At 43.9% G+C, this 24,357-nt stretch overlaps 1 protein-coding gene across 3 annotated transcripts in view; it reads right to left on the reverse strand.

Annotated features, from left to right (window-relative positions):
• LOC118371229 (ephrin type-B receptor 5-like) overlaps positions 1 to 24,357 on the reverse strand; it is a 91,187-nt gene that overhangs the window by 4,604 nt on the left and 62,226 nt on the right. For 2 of the 3 annotated variants that reach the window (XM_052489156.1, XM_052489158.1), the window contains 7 exons: positions 18,810 to 18,965; positions 12,791 to 13,062; positions 12,436 to 12,517; positions 908 to 1,032; positions 666 to 828; positions 449 to 563; positions 290 to 345 (listed from right to left, as the gene is read on the reverse strand). In XM_052489156.1, coding sequence (XP_052345116.1) covers positions 290 to 345; positions 449 to 563; positions 666 to 828; positions 908 to 1,032; positions 12,436 to 12,517; positions 12,791 to 13,062; positions 18,810 to 18,965 — 969 coding nt within the window. The remainder of the gene's footprint in view (positions 1 to 289; positions 346 to 448; positions 564 to 665; positions 829 to 907; positions 1,033 to 12,435; positions 12,518 to 12,790; positions 13,063 to 18,809; positions 18,966 to 24,357) is intronic. The other variant, XM_052489157.1, reaches the window with a different exon arrangement.

Here is a 24,357-nt window from a genome sequence, read left to right on the forward strand (position 1 = left end):
GTCTTTTTCTCTCTGTCTCTCTACAGATGTCTCATGCTGTCACTCTATCTTCTTCTCTGTCTTTCCCTCCCCCTCTTTCTCCCACAAGCCCTTGGGGTTATGATGGTAATGGGCATTAGACACGGTCACTACTTCCATTCTCCTCTATAACACAGTGCAGAGGCATCCTCTGAGAGGCATCCTCTGCACCAACATGTCAACAACACCATAGAAGTAGCATATACTGTATGTGCAGCTGAGAATATGACAGACAGAATGGTAATAATAGCCATCATACACCCTGACTCACCTTTGTGGCTGATGTACCTCTGGAGTCTGTCACTGTAGGGGCTCTCCCTCCTCTTACTGAGTAAAGACAACAAACCAGTGTTTCAGAACATTGCACTGTGTGTGTGTGTGTGTGTGACATGATCATGTATGTGTGGATGGGATTTAAGGACCCACTCACCTGCGGAACACAAAAACGACCACTATCGCCACGACGACCAGGAGGAAGGCTGCCCCGCCCATCACAGAACCAACCAATAGAGGGAGCCGATTCTGGATCTGCTTAGAACTCCCCTCTGAGAAAGAAAAAGTGAGAAGCAGAGAGCGATTTAGAGGGTGTGTTTGACTGTGTGTGTATGTGAGTGTGTATGTGGTGCGTGCATTTGTGTGTGAGTTACCCAGAGCCAATGTAGTGAAGTAGATAGTATGACTATAGGGGCCATAGCCCCTCTCGTTGCGGGCCCTGATCTGGAAGGCGTAGATGGAGCCGGGAGCCAGATAGTTGACGGTCACTGTGTTGGTCTCACTGAACACACTCACTGCACTGTCCTCATCTGAACCCTGGGAGAGAGAGAGGGGGGGGGGGGTTCAGTCTCTGGGTGTATGTACTTGTGTCTACATGCATGTGTGTAGCCTGTACCTTGTCGTAGTATCTGAGCTGGTACTCCAGTATGTCTCCATTGGGTCTGTCAGGCTGTGGCCAGGACAGGGTGATGGAGTCTGGGGCTCGACTCAACTGGTGCAGGCTAGGGACCGGAGAGGGTACTGGGAGAGAGAGAGAGAGAGAGAGAGATGGTGAGAGAGATGTATGAGTTTTGTAAAGAAGAGGGAGGAAGAATGAGGAACAGGAGAGAAAACATAAGCTGGTCTTGCCAGATCGTGTCATTTCTGTAGTGACCAGATGGGGGCAGCATGACACAGACTAGTGAATGAGCCAGCTCTGTAGAGTGCTGTATGGCCAAAGACTTGTATAACTGACCCAAGATAGACCAAAGCCTGTTGTTTCCAATGGGAGAAAATGAATCATAGTGGGAAGAACAAGCAAGGAGGTGGGTAGAGCTAAGCACAAGCTAGTGAGATCCTATTGGAGCGTTCTAGCAATTTTGTGTTGCTATCATGTTGTTGTCATGTTGTGTTGCTACCATGCTATGTTGTTGTCTTAGGTCTCTCTTTATGTAGTGTTGTGTTGTCTCTCTTGTCATGATGTGTGTTTTGTCCTATATTTATTTATTTTAAGCCCCCGTCCCCACAGGAGGTCTTTTGCCTTTTGGTAGGCCGTCATTGTAAATAAGAATTTGTTCTTAACTGACTTGCCAAGTTAAATAAAAAATACAATTAATTAATTAATTTGGGAACGCCTACTATGAAGTGCCCGTCTGCAATAACTCAATAAGCCCTTTTCCTTCTAAACAACAACATTTTTTAGAAACGTTGGCAAAGGGTATAAAAACCGCAGCCCATTCTGTTTGTTACAGATTATAGTTTCGGAAACAGATAACTGTATGGAGATCAAATGTTTAATCAATGAGAAAATGAGCAGAATATCGCCAACTGGGCTTACTCTGATCACCATATTTGGTAGTGAGTTGAAACGCCAACCAGATGCTTCACATTTGTACATCCATTGAAATATCTGTCTCATTGTTCTATCTGTGGTATGGACTTGCCTGCCAGACTTAGCTGTGTATCTATTAGAATTCCTGTCATTTCACAACCCCAAATGCTTTCTCTAACTCACAGAAGGCAACACAAACAGTGGTTATAACAACCTAATAATACCATTATTATTAGCAGATCTCTGGCCGTATGGGAGCTTCAAAATGTTATTTGTTCAAATCTAATTGGCTATTAGAAATTCTTTATTTTCAAAAGGAGGAAAATAGCTAAATACAAAGTTACAAGTTTATCTCTGTCTGTCTAGAAACTGTCTGTCTAAACTGTCTGTCTGTAAACTCTCCCTCTCTCTGTCCCTCTGTCTGTCTATAAACTGTCTGTCTATACTGTCTGTCTGTAAACTCTCTCCCTCTCTATATCTCTCTGTCTGTCTAGAAACTGTCTGTCTATACTGTCTGTCTGTAAACTCTCTCCCTCTCTCTGTCCCTCTGTCTGTCTATAAACTGTCTGTCTATACTGTCTGTCTGTAAACTCTCTCCCTCTCTATATCTCTCTGTCTGTCTAGAAACTGTCTGTCTAAACTGTCTGTCTGTAAACTCTCTCCCTCTCTATATCTCTCTGTCTGTCTAGAAACTGTCTGTCTAAACTGTCTGTCTATAAACTCTCTCCCTCTCTCTGTCCCTCTCTATATCTCTCTGTCTGTCTAGAAACTGTCTGTCTATACTGTCTGTCTGTAAACTCTCTCCCTCTCTGTCCCTCTCTATATATCTCTGTCTGTCTATAAACTGTCTGTCTATACTGTCTGTCTGTAAACTCTCTCCCTCTCTGTCCCTCTCTATATATCTCTGTCTGTCTATAAACTGTCTGTCTATACTGTCTGTCTGTAAACTCTCTCCCTCTCCGTCCCTCTCTATATCTCTCTGTCTGTCTATAAACTGTCTGTCTAAACTGTCTGTCTGTAAACTCTCTCCCTCTCTGTCCCTCTCTATATCTCTCTGTCTGTCTAGAAACTGTCTGTCTGTAAACTCTCTCCCTCTCTCCGTCCCTCTCGATATCTCTCTGTCTGTCTATAAACTCTCTGTCTATACTGTCTGTCTGTAAACTCTCTCCCTCTCTGTCCCTCTCTATATCTCTCTGTCTGTCTATAAACTGTCTGTCTATACTGTCTGTCTGTAAACTCTCTCCCTCTCTCCGTCCCTCTCTATATCTCTCTGTCTGTCTAGAAACTGTCTGTCTGTAAACTCTCTCCCTCTCTCCGTCCCTCTCGATATCTCTCTGTCTGTCTATAAACTGTCTGTCTATACTGTCTGTCTGTAAACTCTCTCCCTCTCTGTCCCTCTCTATATCTCTCTGTCTGTCTATAAACTGTCTGTCTATACTGTCTGTCTGTAAACTCTCTCCCTCTCTGTCCCTCTCTATATCTCTCTGTCTGTCTAGAAACTGTCTGTCTAAACTGTCTGTCTGTAAACTCTCTCCCTCTCTCTGTCCCTCTGTCTGTCTATAAACTGTCTGTCTATACTGTCTGTCTGTAAACTCTCTCCCTCTCTATATCTCTCTGTCTGTCTAGAAACTGTCTGTCTGTCTAGAAACTGTCTGTCTATACTGTCTGTCTGTAAACTCTCTCCCTCTCTATATCTCTGTCTGTCTAGAAACTGTCTGTCTAAACTGTCTGTCTGTAAACTCTCTCCTCTCTATATCTCTCTGTCTGTCTAGAAACTGTCTGTCTAAACTGTCTGTCTATAAACTCTCTCCCTCTCTCTGTCCCTCTCTATATCTCTCTGTCTGTCTAGAAACTGTCTGTCTATACTGTCTGTCTGTAAACTCTCTCCCTCTCCGTCCCTCTCTATATATCTCTGTCTGTCTATAAACTGTCTGTCTATACTGTCTGTCTGTAAACTCTCTCCCTCTCTGTCCCTCTCTATATATCTCTGTCTGTCTATAAACTGTCTGTCTATACTGTCTGTCTGTAAACTCTCTCCCTCTCTGTCCCTCTCTATATCTCTCTGTCTGTCTATAAACTGTCTGTCTATACTGTCTGTCTGTAAACTCTCTCCCTCTCTGTCCCTCTCTATATATCTCTGTCTGTCTATAAACTGTCTGTCTATACTGTCTGTCTGTAAACTCTCTCCCTCTCCGTCCCTCTCTATATCTCTCTGTCTGTCTATAAACTGTCTGTCTAAACTGTCTGTCTGTAAACTCTCTCCCTCTCTGTCCCTCTCTATATCTCTCTGTCTGTCTAGAAACTGTCTGTCTGTAAACTCTCTCCCTCTCTCCGTCCCTCTCGATATCTCTCTGTCTGTCTATAAACTGTCTGTCTATACTGTCTGTCTGTAAACTCTCTCCCTCTCTCCGTCCCTCTCGATATCTCTCTGTCTGTCTATAAACTGTCTGTCTAAACTGTCTGTCTGTAAACTCTCTCCCTCTCTCCGTCCCTCTCTATATCTCTCTGTCTGTCTATAAACTGTCTGTCTAAACTGTCTGTCTGTAAACTCTCTCCCTCTCTCCGTCCCTCTCTATATATCTCTGTCTGTCTATAAACTGTCTGTCTATACTGTCTGTCTGTAAACTCTCTCCCTCTCTCCGTCCCTCTCTATATCTCTCTGTCTGTCTATAAACTGTCTGTCTATACTGTCTGTCTGTAAACTCTCTCCCTCTCTGTCCCTCTCTATATATCTCTGTCTGTCTATAAACTGTCTGTCTATACTGTCTGTCTGTAAACTCTCTCCCTCTCTCCGTCCCTCTCTATATCTCTCTGTCTGTCTAGAAACTGTCTGTCTAAACTGTCTGTCTGTAAACTCTCTCCCTCTCTCCGTCCCTCTCGATATCTCTCTGTCTGTCTATAAACTGTCTGTCTATACTGTCTGTCTGTAAACTCTCTCCCTCTCTCCGTCCCTCTCGATATCTCTCTGTCTGTCTATAAACTGTCTGTCTAAACTGTCTGTCTGTAAACTCTCTCCCTCTCTCTCCGTCCCTCTCTATATCTCTCTGTCTGTCTATAAACTGTCTGTCTAAACTGTCTGTCTGTAAACTCTCTCCCTCTCTCCGTCCCTCTCTATATATCTCTGTCTGTCTATAAACTGTCTGTCTATACTGTCTGTCTGTAAACTCTCTCCCTCTCTCCGTCCCTCTCTATATCTCTCTGTCTGTCTATAAACTGTCTGTCTATACTGTCTGTCTGTAAACTCTCTCCCTCTCTGTCCCTCTCTATATATCTCTGTCTGTCTATAAACTGTCTGTCTATACTGTCTGTCTGTAAACTCTCTCCCTCTCTGTCCCTCTCTATATCTCTCTGTCTGTCTAGAAACTGTCTGTCTGTAAACTCTCTCCCTCTCTCCGTCCCTCTCGATATCTCTCTGTCTGTCTATAAACTGTCTGTCTATACTGTCTGTCTGTAAACTCTCTCCCTCTCTGTCCCTCTCTATATCTCTCTGTCTGTCTATAAACTGTCTGTCTATACTGTCTGTCTGTAAACTCTCTCCCTCTCTGTCCCTCTCTATATCTCTCTGTCTGTCTAGAAACTGTCTGTCTAAACTGTCTGTCTGTAAACTCTCTCCCTCTCTCTGTCCCTCTGTCTGTCTATAAACTGTCTGTCTATACTGTCTGTCTGTAAACTCTCTCCCTCTCTATATCTCTCTGTCTGTCTAGAAACTGTCTGTCTGTCTAGAAACTGTCTGTCTATACTGTCTGTCTGTAAACTCTCTCCCTCTCTATATCTCTCTGTCTGTCTAGAAACTGTCTGTCTAAACTGTCTGTCTGTAAACTCTCTCCCTCTCTATATCTCTCTGTCTGTCTAGAAACTGTCTGTCTAAACTGTCTGTCTATAAACTCTCTCCCTCTCTCTGTCCCTCTCTATATCTCTCTGTCTGTCTAGAAACTGTCTGTCTATACTGTCTGTCTGTAAACTCTCTCCCTCTCCGTCCCTCTCTATATATCTCTGTCTGTCTATAAACTGTCTGTCTATACTGTCTGTCTGTAAACTCTCTCCCTCTCTGTCCCTCTCTATATATCTCTGTCTGTCTATAAACTGTCTGTCTATACTGTCTGTCTGTAAACTCTCTCCCTCTCTGTCCCTCTCTATATCTCTCTGTCTGTCTATAAACTGTCTGTCTATACTGTCTGTCTGTAAACTCTCTCCCTCTCTGTCCCTCTCTATATATCTCTGTCTGTCTATAAACTGTCTGTCTATACTGTCTGTCTGTAAACTCTCTCCCTCTCCGTCCCTCTCTATATCTCTCTGTCTGTCTATAAACTGTCTGTCTAAACTGTCTGTCTGTAAACTCTCTCCCTCTCTGTCCCTCTCTATATCTCTCTGTCTGTCTAGAAACTGTCTGTCTGTAAACTCTCTCCCTCTCTCCGTCCCTCTCGATATCTCTCTGTCTGTCTATAAACTGTCTGTCTATACTGTCTGTCTGTAAACTCTCTCCCTCTCTCCGTCCCTCTCGATATCTCTCTGTCTGTCTATAAACTGTCTGTCTAAACTGTCTGTCTGTAAACTCTCTCCCTCTCTCCGTCCCTCTCTATATCTCTCTGTCTGTCTATAAACTGTCTGTCTATACTGTCTGTCTGTAAACTCTCTCCCTCTCTGTCCCTCTCTATATATCTCTGTCTGTCTATAAACTGTCTGTCTATACTGTCTGTCTGTAAACTCTCTCCCTCTCTCCGTCCCTCTCTATATCTCTCTGTCTGTCTAGAAACTGTCTGTCTAAACTGTCTGTCTGTAAACTCTCTCCCTCTCTCCGTCTCTCTCGATATCTCTCTGTCTGTCTATAAGCTGTCTGTCTATACTGTCTGTCTGTAAACTCTCTCCGTCCCTCTCTATATCTCTCTGTCTGTCTATAAACTGTCTGTCTATACTGTCTGTCTGTAAACTCTCTCCCTCTCTCTCCGTCCCTCTCTATATCTCTCTGTCTGTCTATAAACTGTCTGTCTATACTGTCTGTCTGTAAACTCTCTCCCTCTCTAGGTCCCTCTCTATATCTCTCTGTCTGTCTATAAACTGTCTGTCTATACTGTCTGTCTGTAAACTCTCTCCTCTCTCCGTCCCTCTCTATATCTCTCTGTCTGTCTATAAACTGTCTGTCTATACTGTCTGTTTGTAAACTCTCTCCCTCTCTGTCCCTCTCTATATCTCTCTGTCTGTCTATAAACTGTCTGTCTATACTGTCTGTCTGTAAACTCTCTCCCTCTCTCCGTCCCTCTCTATATCTCTCTGTCTGTCTATAAACTGTCTGTCTATACTGTCTGTCTGTAAACTCTCTCCCTCTCTGTCCCTCTCTATATCTCTCTGTCTGTCTATAAACTGTCTGTCTATACTGTCTGTCTGTAAACTCTCTCCCTCTCTCTCCGTCCCTCTCTATATCTCTCTGTCTGTCTATAAACTGTCTGTCTATACTGTCTGTCTGTAAACTCTCTCCCTCTCTCCGTCCCTCTCGATATCTCTCTGTCTGTCTATAAACTGTCTGTCTAAACTGTCTGTCTGTAAACTCTCTCCCTCTCTCTCTATATCTCTGTCTGTCTATAAACTGTCTGTCTAAACTGTCTGTCTGTAAACTCTCTCCCTCTCTCCGTCCCTCTCTATATATCTCTGTCTGTCTATAAACTGTCTGTCTATACTGTCTGTCTGTAAACTCTCTCCCTCTCTCCGTCCCTCTCTATATCTCTCTGTCTGTCTATAAACTGTCTGTCTATACTGTCTGTCTGTAAACTCTCTCCCTCTCTGTCCCTCTCTATATATCTCTGTCTGTCTATAAACTGTCTGTCTATACTGTCTGTCTGTAAACTCTCTCCCTCTCTCCGTCCCTCTCTATATCTCTCTGTCTGTCTAGAAACTGTCTGTCTAAACTGTCTGTCTGTAAACTCTCTCCCTCTCTCTCCGTCCCTCTCTATATCTCTCTGTCTGTCTAGAAACTGTCTGTCTAAACTGTCTATCTGTAAACTCTCTCCCTCTCTGTCCCTCTCTATATCTCTCTGTCTGTCTATAAACTGTCTGTCTAAACTGTCTGTCTGTAAACTCTCTCCCTCTCTCCGTCTCTCTCGATATCTCTCTGTCTGTCTATAAGCTGTCTGTCTATACTGTCTGTCTGTAAACTCTCTCCCTCTCTCTCCGTCCCTCTCTATATCTCTCTGTCTGTCTATAAACTGTCTGTCTAAACTGTCTGTCTGTAAACTCTCTCCCTCTCTGGGTCCCTCTCTATATCTCTCTGTCTGTCTATAAACTGTCTGTCTATACTGTCTGTCTGTAAACTCTCTCCCTCTCTAGATCTCTCTGTCTGTCTATAAACTGTCTGTCTATACTGTCTGTCTGTAAACTCTCTCCCTCTCTCTCCGTCCCTCTCTATATCTCTCTGTCTGTCTATAAACTGTCTGTCTATACTGTCTGTCTGTAAACTCTCTCCCTCTCTCCGTCCCTCTCGATATCTCTCTGTCTGTCTATAAACTGTCTGTCTAAACTGTCTGTCTGTAAACTCTCTCCCTCTCTCCGTCCCTCTCTATATCTCTGTCTGTCTATAAACTGTCTGTCTAAACTGTCTGTCTGTAAACTCTCTCCCTCTCTCCGTCCCTCTCTATATATCTCTGTCTGTCTATAAACTGTCTGTCTATACTGTCTGTCTGTAAACTCTCTCCCTCTCTCCGTCCCTCTCTATATCTCTCTGTCTGTCTATAAACTGTCTGTCTATACTGTCTGTCTGTAAACTCTCTCCCTCTCTGTCCCTCTCTATATATCTCTGTCTGTCTATAAACTGTCTGTCTATACTGTCTGTCTGTAAACTCTCTCCCTCTCTGTCCCTCTCTATATCTCTCTGTCTGTCTATAAACTGTCTGTCTATACTGTCTGTCTGTAAACTCTCTCCCTCTCTCCGTCCCTCTCTATATCTCTCTGTCTGTCTAGAAACTGTCTGTCTGTAAACTCTCTCCCTCTCTCCGTCCCTCTCGATATCTCTCTGTCTGTCTATAAACTGTCTGTCTATACTGTCTGTCTGTAAACTCTCTCCCTCTCTGTCCCTCTCTATATCTCTCTGTCTGTCTATAAACTGTCTGTCTATACTGTCTGTCTGTAAACTCTCTCCCTCTCTGTCCCTCTCTATATCTCTCTGTCTGTCTAGAAACTGTCTGTCTAAACTGTCTGTCTGTAAACTCTCTCCCTCTCTCTGTCCCTCTGTCTGTCTATAAACTGTCTGTCTATACTGTCTGTCTGTAAACTCTCTCCCTCTCTATATCTCTCTGTCTGTCTAGAAACTGTCTGTCTGTCTAGAAACTGTCTGTCTATACTGTCTGTCTGTAAACTCTCTCCCTCTCTATATCTCTCTGTCTGTCTAGAAACTGTCTGTCTAAACTGTCTGTCTGTAAACTCTCTCCTCTCTATATCTCTCTGTCTGTCTAGAAACTGTCTGTCTAAACTGTCTGTCTATAAACTCTCTCCCTCTCTCTGTCCCTCTCTATATCTCTCTGTCTGTCTAGAAACTGTCTGTCTATACTGTCTGTCTGTAAACTCTCTCCCTCTCCGTCCCTCTCTATATATCTCTGTCTGTCTATAAACTGTCTGTCTATACTGTCTGTCTGTAAACTCTCTCCCTCTCTGTCCCTCTCTATATATCTCTGTCTGTCTATAAACTGTCTGTCTATACTGTCTGTCTGTAAACTCTCTCCCTCTCTGTCCCTCTCTATATCTCTCTGTCTGTCTATAAACTGTCTGTCTATACTGTCTGTCTGTAAACTCTCTCCCTCTCTGTCCCTCTCTATATATCTCTGTCTGTCTATAAACTGTCTGTCTATACTGTCTGTCTGTAAACTCCCTCTCCGTCCCTCTCTATATCTCTCTGTCTGTCTATAAACTGTCTGTCTAAACTGTCTGTCTGTAAACTCTCTCCCTCTCTGTCCCTCTCTATATCTCTCTGTCTGTCTAGAAACTGTCTGTCTGTAAACTCTCTCCCTCTCTCCGTCCCTCTCGATATCTCTCTGTCTGTCTATAAACTGTCTGTCTATACTGTCTGTCTGTAAACTCTCTCCCTCTCTCCGTCCCTCTCGATATCTCTCTGTCTGTCTATAAACTGTCTGTCTAAACTGTCTGTCTGTAAACTCTCTCCCTCTCTCCGTCCCTCTCTATATCTCTCTGTCTGTCTATAAACTGTCTGTCTAAAGTGTCTGTGTGTAAACTCTCTCCCTCTCTCCGTCCCTCTCTATATATCTCTGTCTGTCTATAAACTGTCTGTCTATACTGTCTGTCTGTAAACTCTCTCCCTCTCTCCGTCCCTCTCTATATCTCTCTGTCTGTCTATAAACTGTCTGTCTATACTGTCTGTCTGTAAACTCTCTCCCTCTCTGTCCCTCTCTATATATCTCTGTCTGTCTATAAACTGTCTGTCTATACTGTCTGTCTGTAAACTCTCTCCCTCTCTCCGTCCCTCTCTATATCTCTCTGTCTGTCTAGAAACTGTCTGTCTAAACTGTCTGTCTGTAAACTCTCTCCCTCTCTCCGTCTCTCTCGATATCTCTCTGTCTGTCTATAAGCTGTCTGTCTATACTGTCTGTCTGTAAACTCTCTCCGTCCCTCTCTATATCTCTCTGTCTGTCTATAAACTGTCTGTCTATACTGTCTGTCTGTAAACTCTCTCCCTCTCTCTCCGTCCCTCTCTATATCTCTCTGTCTGTCTATAAACTGTCTGTCTATACTGTCTGTCTGTAAACTCTCTCCCTCTCTAGGTCCCTCTCTATATCTCTCTGTCTGTCTATAAACTGTCTGTCTATACTGTCTGTCTGTAAACTCTCTCCCTCTCTCCGTCCCTCTCTATATCTCTCTGTCTGTCTATAAACTGTCTGTCTATACTGTCTGTTTGTAAACTCTCTCCCTCTCTGTCCCTCTCTATATCTCTCTGTCTGTCTATAAACTGTCTGTCTATACTGTCTGTCTGTAAACTCTCTCCCTCTCTCCGTCCCTCTCTATATCTCTCTGTCTGTCTATAAACTGTCTGTCTATACTGTCTGTCTGTAAACTCTCTCCCTCTCTGTCCCTCTCTATATCTCTCTGTCTGTCTATAAACTGTCTGTCTATACTGTCTGTCTGTAAACTCTCTCCCTCTCTCTCCGTCCCTCTCTATATCTCTCTGTCTGTCTATAAACTGTCTGTCTATACTGTCTGTCTGTAAACTCTCTCCCTCTCTCCGTCCCTCTCGATATCTCTCTGTCTGTCTATAAACTGTCTGTCTAAACTGTCTGTCTGTAAACTCTCTCCCTCTCTCCGTCCCTCTCTATATCTCTGTCTGTCTATAAACTGTCTGTCTAAACTGTCTGTCTGTAAACTCTCTCCCTCTCTCCGTCCCTCTCTATATATCTCTGTCTGTCTATAAACTGTCTGTCTATACTGTCTGTCTGTAAACTCTCTCCCTCTCTCCGTCCCTCTCTATATCTCTCTGTCTGTCTATAAACTGTCTGTCTATACTGTCTGTCTGTAAACTCTCTCCCTCTCTGTCCCTCTCTATATATCTCTGTCTGTCTATAAACTGTCTGTCTATACTGTCTGTCTGTAAACTCTCTCCCTCTCTGTCCCTCTCTATATATCTCTGTCTGTCTATAAACTGTCTGTCTATACTGTCTGTCTGTAAACTCTCTCCCTCTCTCCGTCCCTCTCTATATCTCTCTGTCTGTCTAGAAACTGTCTGTCTAAACTGTCTGTCTGTAAACTCTCTCCCTCTCTCTCCGTCCCTCTCTATATCTCTCTGTCTGTCTAGAAACTGTCTGTCTAAACTGTCTGTCTGTAAACTCTCTCCCTCTCTGTCCCTCTCTATATCTCTCTGTCTGTCTATAAACTGTCTGTCTAAACTGTCTGTCTGTAAACTCTCTCCCTCTCTCCGTCTCTCTCGATATCTCTCTGCCTGTCTATAAGCTGTCTGTCTATACTGTCTGTCTGTAAACTCTCTCCCTCTCTCTCCGTCCCTCTCTATATCTCTCTGTCTGTCTATAAACTGTCTGTCTAAACTGTCTGTCTGTAAACTCTCTCCCTCTCTGGGTCCCTCTCTATATCTCTCTGTCTGTCTATAAACTGTCTGTCTATACTGTCTGTCTGTAAACTCTCTCCCTCTCTAGGTCCCTCTCTATATCTCTCTGTCTGTCTATAAACTGTCTGTCTATACTGTCTGTCTGTAAACTCTCTCCCTCTCTCTCCGTCCCTCTCTATATCTCTCTTCTGAGCATAATGTGAGCTGACAGGATATCGAGCCCAGAGAGCAGGACCGGAAAAGATGGAGAGCAGAAAAGAGGGAGAGATAGAAACCCATACTCAAAGAAACTGATGTAGACTGACAGACATGAAGTACACACAAGTAAGTTACAACATATAAAGTGATTTTCAAACACTATGAGATTCACGGTGACGTGGGGAGCAACAGGAGAAACTTCTTGCAGGATTTGAAAATGACTTTTAATCCTACAGTGTGATGTTAATGAGAAGCCTTTTAACCACAGATCATAGAAATGCTGTTTTCACGTATATAGACACTGGTTTGGTGCTGGAGATGAAAAGCGGCAGAAGGGCCCTTTAAGCCTGACTCATGCTCTCACCTGATTGGCTAGTAGTGAAATTGATGCTGGTGAATTGAGGTGGGAAAGGACTCAGAGCTGAGACATCATTGACTGCTTGCACCTGTCAATCAACAGCAGGAAAAAGTAAGACAAGGTTAGGTGAACTAAGTGGGTGTATATTTAATCCAGTATCTATATGAAGTAGGTGACTCTATTGCACAAGTTTTATACCTGTATGAGGTAGGTGATGGGAAATGTAGTGTCTATAGGGGATAGGGATCAGGGAAGTTTTAGTTCTACCTGTATGAGATAGTTAACTCTAATACTCATGGGAGTTATAGTCCTACCTGTAAGAGGTATGTAAATCTAGTGCTCATGGGAGTTGTAGTCATACCTGTATAAGGTAGGTGACTCTGGTGAGCAGGTTGTTGAGGGTGACCTTGGTCTGCTTGATGCCAGTCTGGGATGGGGTGAAGGTGACCGCCTCTCCACACCAGGAGCACGCCCCCGGGGCGGTGAAGGTGGCAGAGGGACAGATCCTACACACCACCCCATACCACACCTCGCTACGACCACCCATGTCCACTGGAGGGCGCCAGCGCAGAGACACCCCACCATCACTACTCTCATACTCCCAGGAGACAGAGGTTGGAGCAGAGGGAGAGCCTGGGGGGGAAAAAGAGAGAGAGGGGGGGTGAGAGATTAAACATTTTGAACCTCTTTGGGTCAGTACTAGTGCCAACAGCCAGCATCAACACATTAAAACAGCATTCATCAACTCCAGTTGTCACATGATCATGGCTCAGGGACAGATAGAGAGAATGAGTGATGTCAGAGAAAGAGGGATGGGGACTGCGGAGACAAATGGGGCTTAGAAAGTAAGGCACAATATATGTTAGTGAACAATAATCTCATCATTTAAATGTAATCTAGGAAGAGAGGAAGCGAGAGATGGATAAGAAGGGAAGGAAGGAGAGAGAGTAAGGGAGGGAGAAAGAGGGAAGGAAGGAGAGAGAGTAAGGGAGGGAGAAAGAGGGAAGGAAGGAGAGAGAGTAAGGGAGGGAGAAAGAGGGAAGGAAGGAGAGAGAGTAAGGGAGGGAGAAAGAGGGAAGGAAGGAGAGAGAGTAAGGGAGGGAGAAAGAGGGAAGGAAGGAGAGAGAGTAAGGGAGGGAGAAAGAGGGAAGGAAGGAGAGAGAGTAAGGGAGGGAGAAAGAGGGAAGGAAGGAGAGAGAGTAAGGGAGGGAGAAAGAGGGAAGGAAGGAGAGGGAGGGAGGAAAAGGGAAGGAAGAGAGAGAGTAAGGGAGGGAGAAAGAGGGAAGGAAGGAGAGAGAGTAAGGGAGGGAGAAAGAGGGAAGGAAGGGAGAGAGTAAGGGAGGGAGAAAGAGGGAAGGAAGGAGAGAGAGTAAGGGAGGGAGAAAGAGGGAAGGAAGGAGAAAGAGTAAGGGAGGGAGAAAGAGGGAAGGAAGGAGAGGAGTAAGGGAGGGAGAAAGAGGGAAGGAAGGAGAGAGAGTAAGGGAGGGAGAAAGAGGGAAGGAAGAGAGAGAGTAAGGGAGGGAGAAAGAGGGAAGGAAGGAGAGAGAGTAAGGGAGGGAGAAAGAGGGAAGGAAGGAGAGAGTAAGGGAGGGAGAAAGAGGGAAGGAAGGAGAGAGAGTAAGGGAGGGAGAAAGAGGGAAGGAAGGAGAGAGAGTAAGGGAGGAGAAAGAGGGAAGGAAGGGAAGGTAAGGGAGGGAGAAAGAGGGAAGGAAGGAGAGGAGTAAGGGAGGGAGAAAGGGAAGGAAGGAGAGAGAGTAAGGGAGGGAGAAAGAGGGAAGGAAGGAGAGAGAGTAAGGGAGGGAGAAAGAGGGAAGGAAGGAGAGAGAGTAAGGGAGGGAGAAAGAGGGAAGGAAGGAGAGAGAGTAAGGGAGGGAGAAAGAGGGAAGGAAGGAGAGAGAGTAAGGGAGGGAGAAATAGAGAAGGAAAGAAAAGGCCTTCAGAATGTTCACCCCTTGACCTTTTCCACATGTTGTTGTGTTTCAGCAATAATTTAAAATAGATACAATTGAGTCACTGGCCTATACACAATAGCCCATAATGTCAAAGTTAAATTATGATTGGAGACATTTTTACAAATGAATACAAAATGAAAAGCTGAATGTCTTGAGTCAATAAATATTCAACCCCTTTGTTATGACAAGCCTAAATAAGTTCAGGAGTAAACATTTTGCTTAACAAGTCACATAATAAGTTGCATGGACTCTGTGAGCAATAATAGTGATTATCATGGTTTCTAAATGACTACCTCATCACTGTACCCCACACATACAATTATCTGTAAGGTCCATCAGTTGAGCAGTGAGTATCAAACACAGATTCAACCACAAAGACCAGGGAGGTTTTCCAATGACTCACAAAGAAGGGCACCTATTGGTAGATGGGTAAAAATAAAAAAGCAGACATTGAATATTCCTTTGAGCATTGTGAAGTTATTAATTACAATTCCAAAATACAGGCATCCTTCCCTAACTCAGCTGCCAGAGAAGAAAGAAACCACTCAGGGATTTTTACCATGAGGCCAATGGTGACTTTACAACAGATACAGAGTTTAATGGCTGTGATAGGAGAACTGAGGATGGATCAACCACATTGTAGTTATTCCACAATAGTAATCTAAATGACAGACTGAAAAGAAGGAAACCTGTACAGAATAAAAATACTCCAAAACACGCATCCTGTTAGCAACAAGGCACTAAAGTAATACTGTAAAACATGCATCCTGTTAGCAACAAGGCACTAAAGTAATACTGTAAAACACGCATCCTGTTTGCAACAAGGCACTAAAGTAATACTGTAAAACATGCATCCTGTTAGCAACAAGGCACTAAAGTAATACTGTAAAACATGCATCCTGTTAGCAACAAGGCACTAAAGTAATACTGTAAAACACGCATCCTGTTAGCAACAAGGCACTAAAGTAATACTGTAAAACACGCATCCTGTTAGCAACAAGGCACTAAAGTAATGCTGTAAAACATGTATCCTGTTAGCAACAAGGCACTAAAGTAATACTGTAAAACACGCATCCTGTTTGCAACAAGGCACTAAAGTAATAGCCTGTAAAACACGCATCCTGTTTGCAACAAGGCACTAAAGTAATACTGTAAAACATGCATCCTGTTAGCAACAAGGCACTAAAGTAATACTGTAAAACATGCATCCTGTTTGCAACTAGGCACTAAAGTAATACTGTAAAACATGCATCCTGTTAGCAACAAGGCACTAAAGTAATACTGTAAAACACGCATCCTGTTAGCAACAAGGCACTAAAGTAATACTGTAAAACACGTATCCTGTTTGCAACAAGGCACTAAAGTAATACTGTAAAACATGCATCCTGTTAGCAACAAGGCACTAAAGTAATACTGTAAAACATGCATCCTGTTAGCAACAAGGCACTAAAGTAATACTGTAAAACATGCATCCTGTTAGCAACAAGGCACTAAAGTAATACTGTAAAACATGCATCCTTTTAGCAACAAGGCACTAAAGTAATACTGTAAAACATGCATCCTGTTAGCAACAAGGCACTAAAGTAATACTGTAAAACATGCATCCTGTTAGCAACAAGGCACTAAAGTAATACTGTAAAATACGCATCCTGTTTGCAACAATGCACTAAAGTAATACTGTAAAACATGCATCCTGTTAGCAACAAGGCACTAAAGTAATACTGTAAAACATGCATCCTGTTAGCAACAAGGCACTAAAGTAATACTGTAAAACATGCATCCTGTTAGCAACAAGGCACTAAAGTAATACTGTAAAACATGCATCCTTTTAGCAACAAGGCACTAAAGTAATACTGTAAAACATGCATCCTGTTAGCAACAAGGCACTAAAGTAATACTGTAAAACATGCATCCTGTTAGCAACAAGGCACTAAAGTAATACTGTAAAACATGTATCCTGTTAGCAACAAGGCACTAAAGTAATACTGTAAAACACGCATCCTGTTTGCAACAAGGCACTAAAGTAATACTGTAAAACATGTATCCTGTTTGCAACAAGGCACTAAAGTAATACTGTAAAACATGCATCCTGTTAGCAACAAGGCACTAAAGTAATACTGTAAAACATGGATCCTGTTTGCAACAAGGCACTAAAGTAATACTGTAAAACACGCATCCTGTTAGCAACAAGGCACTAAAGTAATACTGTAAAACATGTATCCTATTAGCAACAAGGCACTAAAGTAATACTGTAAAACATGCATCCTGTTAGCAACAAGGCACTAAAGTAATACTGTAAAACATGCATCCTGTTTGCAACAAGGCACTAAAGTAATACTGTAAAACACGCATCCTGTTAGCAACAAGGCACTAAAGTAATACTGTAAAACATGTATCCTATTAGCAACAAGGCACTAAAGTAATACTGTAAAACATGCATCCTGTTAGCAACAAGGCACTAAAGTAATACTGTAAAACATGTATCCTGTTTGCAACAAGGCACTAAAGTAATACTGTAAAACATGCATCCTGTTAGCAACAAGGCACTAAAGTAATACTGTAAAACATGTATCCTGTTTGCAACAAGGCACTAAAGTAATACTGTAAAACATGCATCCTGTTAGCAACAAGGCACTAAAGTAATACTGCAAAACACGCATCCTGTTTGCAACAAGGCACTAAAGTAATACTGTAAAACATGCAACCTGTTAGCAACAAGGCACTAAAGTAATACTGTAAAACATGCATCCTGTTTGCAACAAGGCACTAAAGTAATACTGTAAAACACGCATCCTGTTTGCAACAAGGCACTAAAGTAATACTGTAAAACATGCATCCTGTTAGCAACAAGGCACTAAAGTAATACTGTAAAACATGTATCCTGTGCAACAAGGCACTAAAGTAATACTGTAAAACACGCATCCTGTTTGCAACAAGGCACTAAAGTAATACTGTAAAACATGCATCCTGTTAGCAACAAGGCACTAAAGTAATACTGTAAAACATGCATCCTGTTTGCAACAAGGCACTAAAGTAATACTGTAAAACACGCATCCTGTTAGCAACAAGGCACTAAAGTAATACTGTAAAACATGTATCCTATTAGCAACAAGGCACTAAAGTAATACTGTAAAACATGCATCCTGTTAGCAACAAGGCACTAAAGTAATACTGTAAAACATGCATCCTGTTTGCAACAAGGCACTAAAGTAATACTGTAAAACATGCATCCTGTTAGCAACAAGGCACTAAAGTAATACTGTAAAACATGCATCCTGTTAGCAACAAGGCACTAAAGTAATACTGTAAAACATGCATCCTGTTAGCAACAAGGCACTAAAGTAATACTGCAACAAAAAACAACTTTATGTCCTGAATACAAAGTGTTATGTTTGGGGCAAATCCAACACAACAAATCACTGATGTCACTTGTTAATAAATCCACTTCAATCAGTGTAAAGAAGGATTTTTAAGCCTTGAGACAATTGATGCATGGATTGTGTATGTGTACCATTCAGAGGGTGAATGGGCAAGACATTTTCAAGAACTGCAACGCTGTTGGGTTTTTCCACACTTTAACAGTAACAGTACCAACAATGGTCCACCAACCAATAATATCCAGCCAACATGTGACAACTGTGGGAAGCATTGGAGTCAACATGGGCCAGCATCCCTGTGGAACGCTTTAGACACCTTGTAGAGTCCATGCCCTGACGAATTGAGGCTGTTCTGAGGGCAATGGGGGGTGCAACTCAATATTAGGAAGGTGTTTCTAACACTGGAGTTGCTTACCAAGAACACAGTGAATGTTCCTGAGTGGCCTAGTTACATTCTTGACTTAAATCGGCTTGAAAATCTATGGCAAGACTTGAAAATGTCTGTCTTGCAATGATCAACAACCAACTTGACAGCGCTAGTAGAATTTAAAAAATAATAATGTGCAAATATTGTACAATCCAGGTGTGCAAAGACTCAGCTGTAATCACTGCCAAATGTGTTCCTAACATGCATTGACTCAGAGGTTTGAATACTTATGTAAATGAGATATTTCTGTATTTCATTTTCAATACATTTAAAAAAAAATCCTTTTGTCTTTATGGGGTACTGTGTATAGATGGGTGAGAGAAAAAAATCTATGTAATCCATTTTGAATTCAGGCTGTAACACAACAACATGTTGAATAAGTCAGGGGGTGTGAATAGTTTCTGAAAGCTCTGTGTATATTACATGTGCTGAAGGAGATACTTATCTCTGGGTAAAAGCATCGGCTAAATTACTCAATATATATGTTTACATCTCAACAAAGGTGAAAGCTTTTCAATCAGACAAATCTATTTGTTCACAATGCTGCTAGTGCATGTAGCTAATCTGATTCGCACACACACACACCCACACACACACCCACACCCACACCCACACCCAGCTCACTTGTGCAGGCGGAGGAGTTGACGTCGGCGGGGGCTCTGTAGAAGCCGCTGCGACACTCACACACACGCGACCCCTCCTGACTGGTTCTGCTGTTAGACGGACACACTGAACACGGAACCGAACCCACCACCGACTTAAAGTACCCCACTGGACATTCTGCAGAGAGAGAGAGAGAGACAGGGTGTGAGAGAGAGAGAGAGAGAGAGAGACAGGGTGAGAGAGAGAGAGACAGGGTGAGAGAGAGAGAGACAGGGTGAGAGAGAGAGAGACAGGGTGAGAGAGACAGGGTGAGGGTGAGAGAGAGAGAGAGAGAGAGAGAGAGAGAGAGAGAGAGACAGGGTGAGGGTGAGAGAGAGAGAGAGACAGGGTGAGAGAGAGAGAGAGAGAGAGAGAGAGAGAGACAGGGTGAGAGAGAGAGAGACACAGGGTGAGAGAGAGAGAGAGAGAGAGAGAGGGAGAGAGAGAGAGAGAGAGACACAGGGGAGAGAGAGAGAGAGACAGGGTGAGAGAGAGAGACACAGGGGAGAGAGAGAGAGAGAGAGAGAGACAGGGTGAGAGAGAGAGAGACACAGGGAGAGAGAGAGAGAGAGAGAGAGAGAGGGAGAGAGAGAGAGAGAGAGACAGGGTGAGAGAGAGAGAGAGAGAGAGAGAGAGAGAGAGAGAGACAGGGTGAGAGAGAGAGAGACACAGGGTGAGAGAGAGAGAGAGAGAGAGAGAGAGAGAGAGAGAGAGAGAGAGAGAGAGAGAGAGAGAGAGAGAGAGAGACAGGGTGAGAGAGAGGATGAGAGAGAGGGAGAGAGAGAGAGAGAGAGAGAGACAGAGGGAGAGAGAGAGAGAGAGAGAGAGGGAGAGAGAGAGAGAGACAGAGGGATAGACAGAGGGAGAGAGAGAGAGAGAGAGAGAGAGAGGAGAGAGAGAGAGAGAGAGAGAGAGAGAGAGAGAGAGAGAGAGAGAGAGACAGGGTGAGAGAGAGGATGAGAGAGAGGGAGAGAGAGAGAGAGAGAGAGAGACAGAGGGAGAGAGAGAGAGAGAGAGAGAGAGGGAGAGAGAGAGAGAGACAGAGGGATAGACAGAGGGAGAGAGAGAGAGAGAGAGAGAGAGAGAGAGAGAGAGAGAGAGAGAGAGAGAGAGAGAGAGAGAGAGAGAGAGAGAGACAGGGTGAGAGAGAGGGAGAGAGAGAGAGAGAGGGAGAGACAGGGTGAGAGAGAGAAAGTGTGTTATCAGTTATATGAGACCGTATTAAAAAATAGCTTTTTTTCATTCTTGAAAATATTCTCCGAACACTTTCAGCATGGTCTGTTCATTATGTTAGGTGATAACTACTGGGGTTTATGAGACAGGCACAGAACGAGATAATGAGAGAGTGTGTGTGTGTATCTGTCATTGCGTGTATCTGTCATTGTGTGTGTGTGTGTGTGTGTATCTGTCATTGTGTGTGTGTATCTGTCATTGTGTGTGTGTGTGTGTGTGTGTATCTGTCATTGTGTGTGTGTATCTGTCATTGTGTGTGTGTGTGTATGTCATTGTGCGTGTATGTGTGTGTATCTGTCATTGTGCGTGCGTGTGTGTATCTGTCATTGTGTGTGTCAAATCAAATCAAATCAAATTTATTTGTCACATACACATGGTTATCAGATGTTAATGCGAGTGTAGCGAAATGCTTGTGCTTCTAGTTCCGACAATGCAGTAATAACCAACAAGTAATCTATCTAACAATTCCAAAACTACTGTCTTATACACAGTGTAAGGGGATAAAGAATATGTACATAAGGATATATGAATGAGTGATGGTACGGAGCAGCATAGGCAAGATACAGTAGATGGTATCGAGTACAGTATATACATATGAGATGAGTATGTAAACAAAGTGGCATAGTTAAAGTGGCTATTGATACATGTATTACATAAAGATGCAGTAGATGGTATCGAGTACAGTATATACATACGAGATGAGTAATGTAGGGTATGTAAACAAAGTGGCATAGTTAAAGTGGCTAGTGATACATGTATTACATAAGGATGCAGTCGATGATATAGAGTACAGTATATACGTATGCATATGAGATGAATAATGTAGGGTAAGTAACATTATATAAGGTAACATTGTTTAAAGTGGCTAGTGATATATTTACATAATTTCCCATCAATTCCCATTATTAAAGTGGCTGGAGTTGAGTCAGTGTCAGTGTGTTGGCAGCAGCCACTCAATGTTAGTGGTGGCTGTTTAACAGTCTGATGGCCTTGAGATAGAAGCTGTTTTTCAGTCTCTCGGTCCCAGCTTTGATGCACCTGTACTGACCTCGCCTTCTGGATGATAGCGGGGTGAACAGGCAGTGGCTCGGGTGGTTGATGTCCTTGATGATCTTTATGGCCTTCCTGTAACATCGGGTGGTGTAGGTGTCCTGGAGGGCAGGTAGTTTGCCCCCGGTGATGCGTTGTGCAGACCTCACTACCCTCTGGAGAGCCTTACGGTTGAGGGCGGAGCAGTTGCCGTACCAGGCGGTGATACAGCCCGCCAGGATGCCCTCGATTGTGCATCTGTAGAAGTTTGTGAGTGCTTTTGGTGACAAGCCGAATTTCTTCAGCCTCCTGAGGTTGAAGAGGCGCTGCTGCACCTTCTTCACGATGCTGTCTGTGTGAGTGGACCAATTCAGTTTGTCTGTGATGTGTATGCCGAGGAACTGAAAACTTGCTACCCTCTCCACTACTGTTCCATTGATGTGGATAGGGGGGTGTTCCCTCTGCTGTTTCCTGAAGTCCACAATCATCTCCTTAGTTTTGTTGACGTTGAGTGTGAGGTTATTTTCCTGACACCACACTCCGAGGGCCCTCACCTCCTCCCTGTAGGCCGTGTCGTCGTTGTTGGTAATCAAGCCTACCACTGTTGTGTCGTCCGCAAACTTGATGATTGAGTTGGAGGCGTGCGTGGCCACGCAGTCGTGGGTGAACAGGGAGTACAGGAGAGGGCTCAGAACGCACCCTTGTGGGGCCCCAGTGTTTAGGATCAGTGGGGAGGAGATGTTGTTGCCTACACTCACCACCTGGGGGCGGCCCGTCAGGAAGTCCAGTACCCAGTTGCACAGGGCGGGGTCGAGACCCAGGGTCTCGAGATTGATGACGAGCTTGGAGGGTACTATGGTGTTGAATGCCGAGCTGTAGTCGATGAACAGCATTCTCACATAGGTATTCCTCTTGTCCAGATGGGTTAGGGCAGATTGCATCGTCTGTGGACCTATTTGGGCGGTAAGCAAATTGGAGTGGGTCTAGGGTGTCAGGTAGGGTGGAGGTGATATGGTCCTTGACTAGTCTCTCAAAGCACTTCATGATGACGGAAGTGAGTGCTACAGGGCGGTAGTCGTTTAGCTCAGTTACCTTAGCTTTGTTGGGAACAGGAACAATGGTGGCCCTCTTGAAGCATGTGGGAACAGCAGACTGGTATAGGGATTGATTGAATATGTCCGTAAACACACCGGCCAGCTGGTCTGCGCATGCTCCGAGGGCGCGGCTGGGGATGCCATCTGGGCCTGCAGCCTTGCGAGGGTTAACACGTTTAAATGTCTTACTCACCTCGGCTGCAGTGAAGGAGAGACCGCATGTTTTCGTTGCAGGCCGTGTAAGTGGCACTGTATTGTCCTCAAAGCGGGCAAAAAAGTTATTTAGTCTGCCTGGGAGCAAGACATCCTGGTCCGTGACTGGGCTGGGTTTCTTCTTGTAGTCCGTGATTGACTGTAGACCCTGCCACATGGCTCTTGTGTCTGAGCCGTTGAATTGAGATTCTACTTTGTCTCTGTACTGACGCTTAGCTTGTTTGATAGCCTTGCGGAGGGAATAGCTGCACTGTTTGTATTCGGTCATGTTACCAGACACCTTGCCCTGATTAAAAGCAGTGGTTCGCGCTTTCAGTTTCACGCGAATGCTGCCATCAATCCACGGTTTCTGGTTAGGGAATGATTTAATCGTTGCTATGGGAACGACATCTTCAACGCACGTTCTAATGAACTCGCACACCGAATCAGCGTATTCGTCAATATTGTTATCTGACGCAATACGAAACATGTCCCAGTCCACGTGATGGAAGCAGTCTTGGAGTGTGGAGTCAGCTTGGGCGGACCAGCGTTGGACAGACCTCAGCGTGGGAGCCTCTTGTTTTAGTTTCTGTCTGTAGGCAGGGATCAACAAAATGGAGTCGTGGTCAGCTTTTCCGAAAGGGGGGCGGGGCAGGGCCTTATATGCGTCGCGGAAGTTAGAGTAACAATGATCCAAGGTTTTTCCACCCCTGGTTGCGCAATCGATATGCTGATAAAATTTAGGGAGTCTTGTGTTCAGATTAGCCTTGTTAAAATCCCCAGCTACAATGAATGCAGCCTCCGGATAAATAGTTTCCAGTTTGCAAAGAGTTAAATAAAGTTTGTTCAGAGCCATCGATGTGTCTGCTTGGGGGGGGATATATACGGCTGTGATTATAATCGAGGAGAATTCTCTTGGTAGATAATGCGGTCTACATTTGATTGTGAGGAATTCTAAATCAGGTGAACAGAAGGATTTGAGTTCCTGTATGTTTCTTTCATCACACCATGTCTCGTTAGTCATGAGGCATACGCCCCCGCCCCTCTTCTTACCAGAAAGATGTTTGTTTCTGTCGGCGCGATGCGTGGAGAAACCCGTTGGCTGCACCGCCTCGGAAAGCGTCTCTCCAGTGAGCCATGTTTCCGTGAAGCAAAGAATATTACAGTCTCTGATGTCCCTCTGGAATGCTACCCTTGCTCGGATTTCATCAACCTTGTTGTCAAGAGACTGGACATGTTTTTTTGTGTGTGTGTGTGTGTGTGTATCTGTCATTGTGTGTGTGTATCTGTCATTGTGTGTGTGTGTGTGAGTATCTGTCATTGTGTGTGTGTGTGTGTGTGTGTGTGTGTGTGTGTATCTGTCATTGTGTGTGTGTGTGTGTATCTGTCATTGTGTGTGTGTATCTGTCATTGTGTGTGTGTGTGTGTGTGTGAGTATCTGTCATTGTGTGTGTGTGTGTGAGTATCTGCCATTGTGTGTGTGTGTGTGTATCTGTCATTGTGTGTGTGTGAGTATCTGTCGTGTATCTGTCATTGTGTGTATGTGAGTATCTGTCGTGTGTGTGTGTGTGTGTGTGTGTGTGTGTGTGTGTGTGTGTGTGTGTGTGTGTGTGTGTGTGTGTGTGTGTGTGTGTGTGTGTGTGTCTGTCATTGTGTGTGTGTATCTGTCATTGTGCGTGTGTGTGTGTGTGTTTATCTGTCATTGTATGTGTGTGTGTGTGTGTGTGTAGCTTTCATTGTGTGTGTGTATCTGTCATTGTGTGTGTGTGTATCTGTCATTGTGAATGAGTGTGTGTGTATCTGTCATTGTGTGTGTGTGTGTGTGTGTGTGTAGCTGTCATTGTGTGTGTGTATCTGTCATTGTGTGTGTGCGTGTGTGTATCTGTCATTGTGCGTGTGTGTGTGTATCTGTCATTGTGTGTGTAGCTTTCATTGTGTGTGTGTGTGTGTGTATCTGTCATTGTGTGCTTGTGTGTGTATCT

This window comes from Oncorhynchus keta, chromosome 31 (assembly GCF_023373465.1).
Source record: "Oncorhynchus keta strain PuntledgeMale-10-30-2019 chromosome 31, Oket_V2, whole genome shotgun sequence".
Taxonomy (NCBI): Eukaryota; Metazoa; Chordata; class Actinopteri; order Salmoniformes; family Salmonidae; genus Oncorhynchus; species Oncorhynchus keta.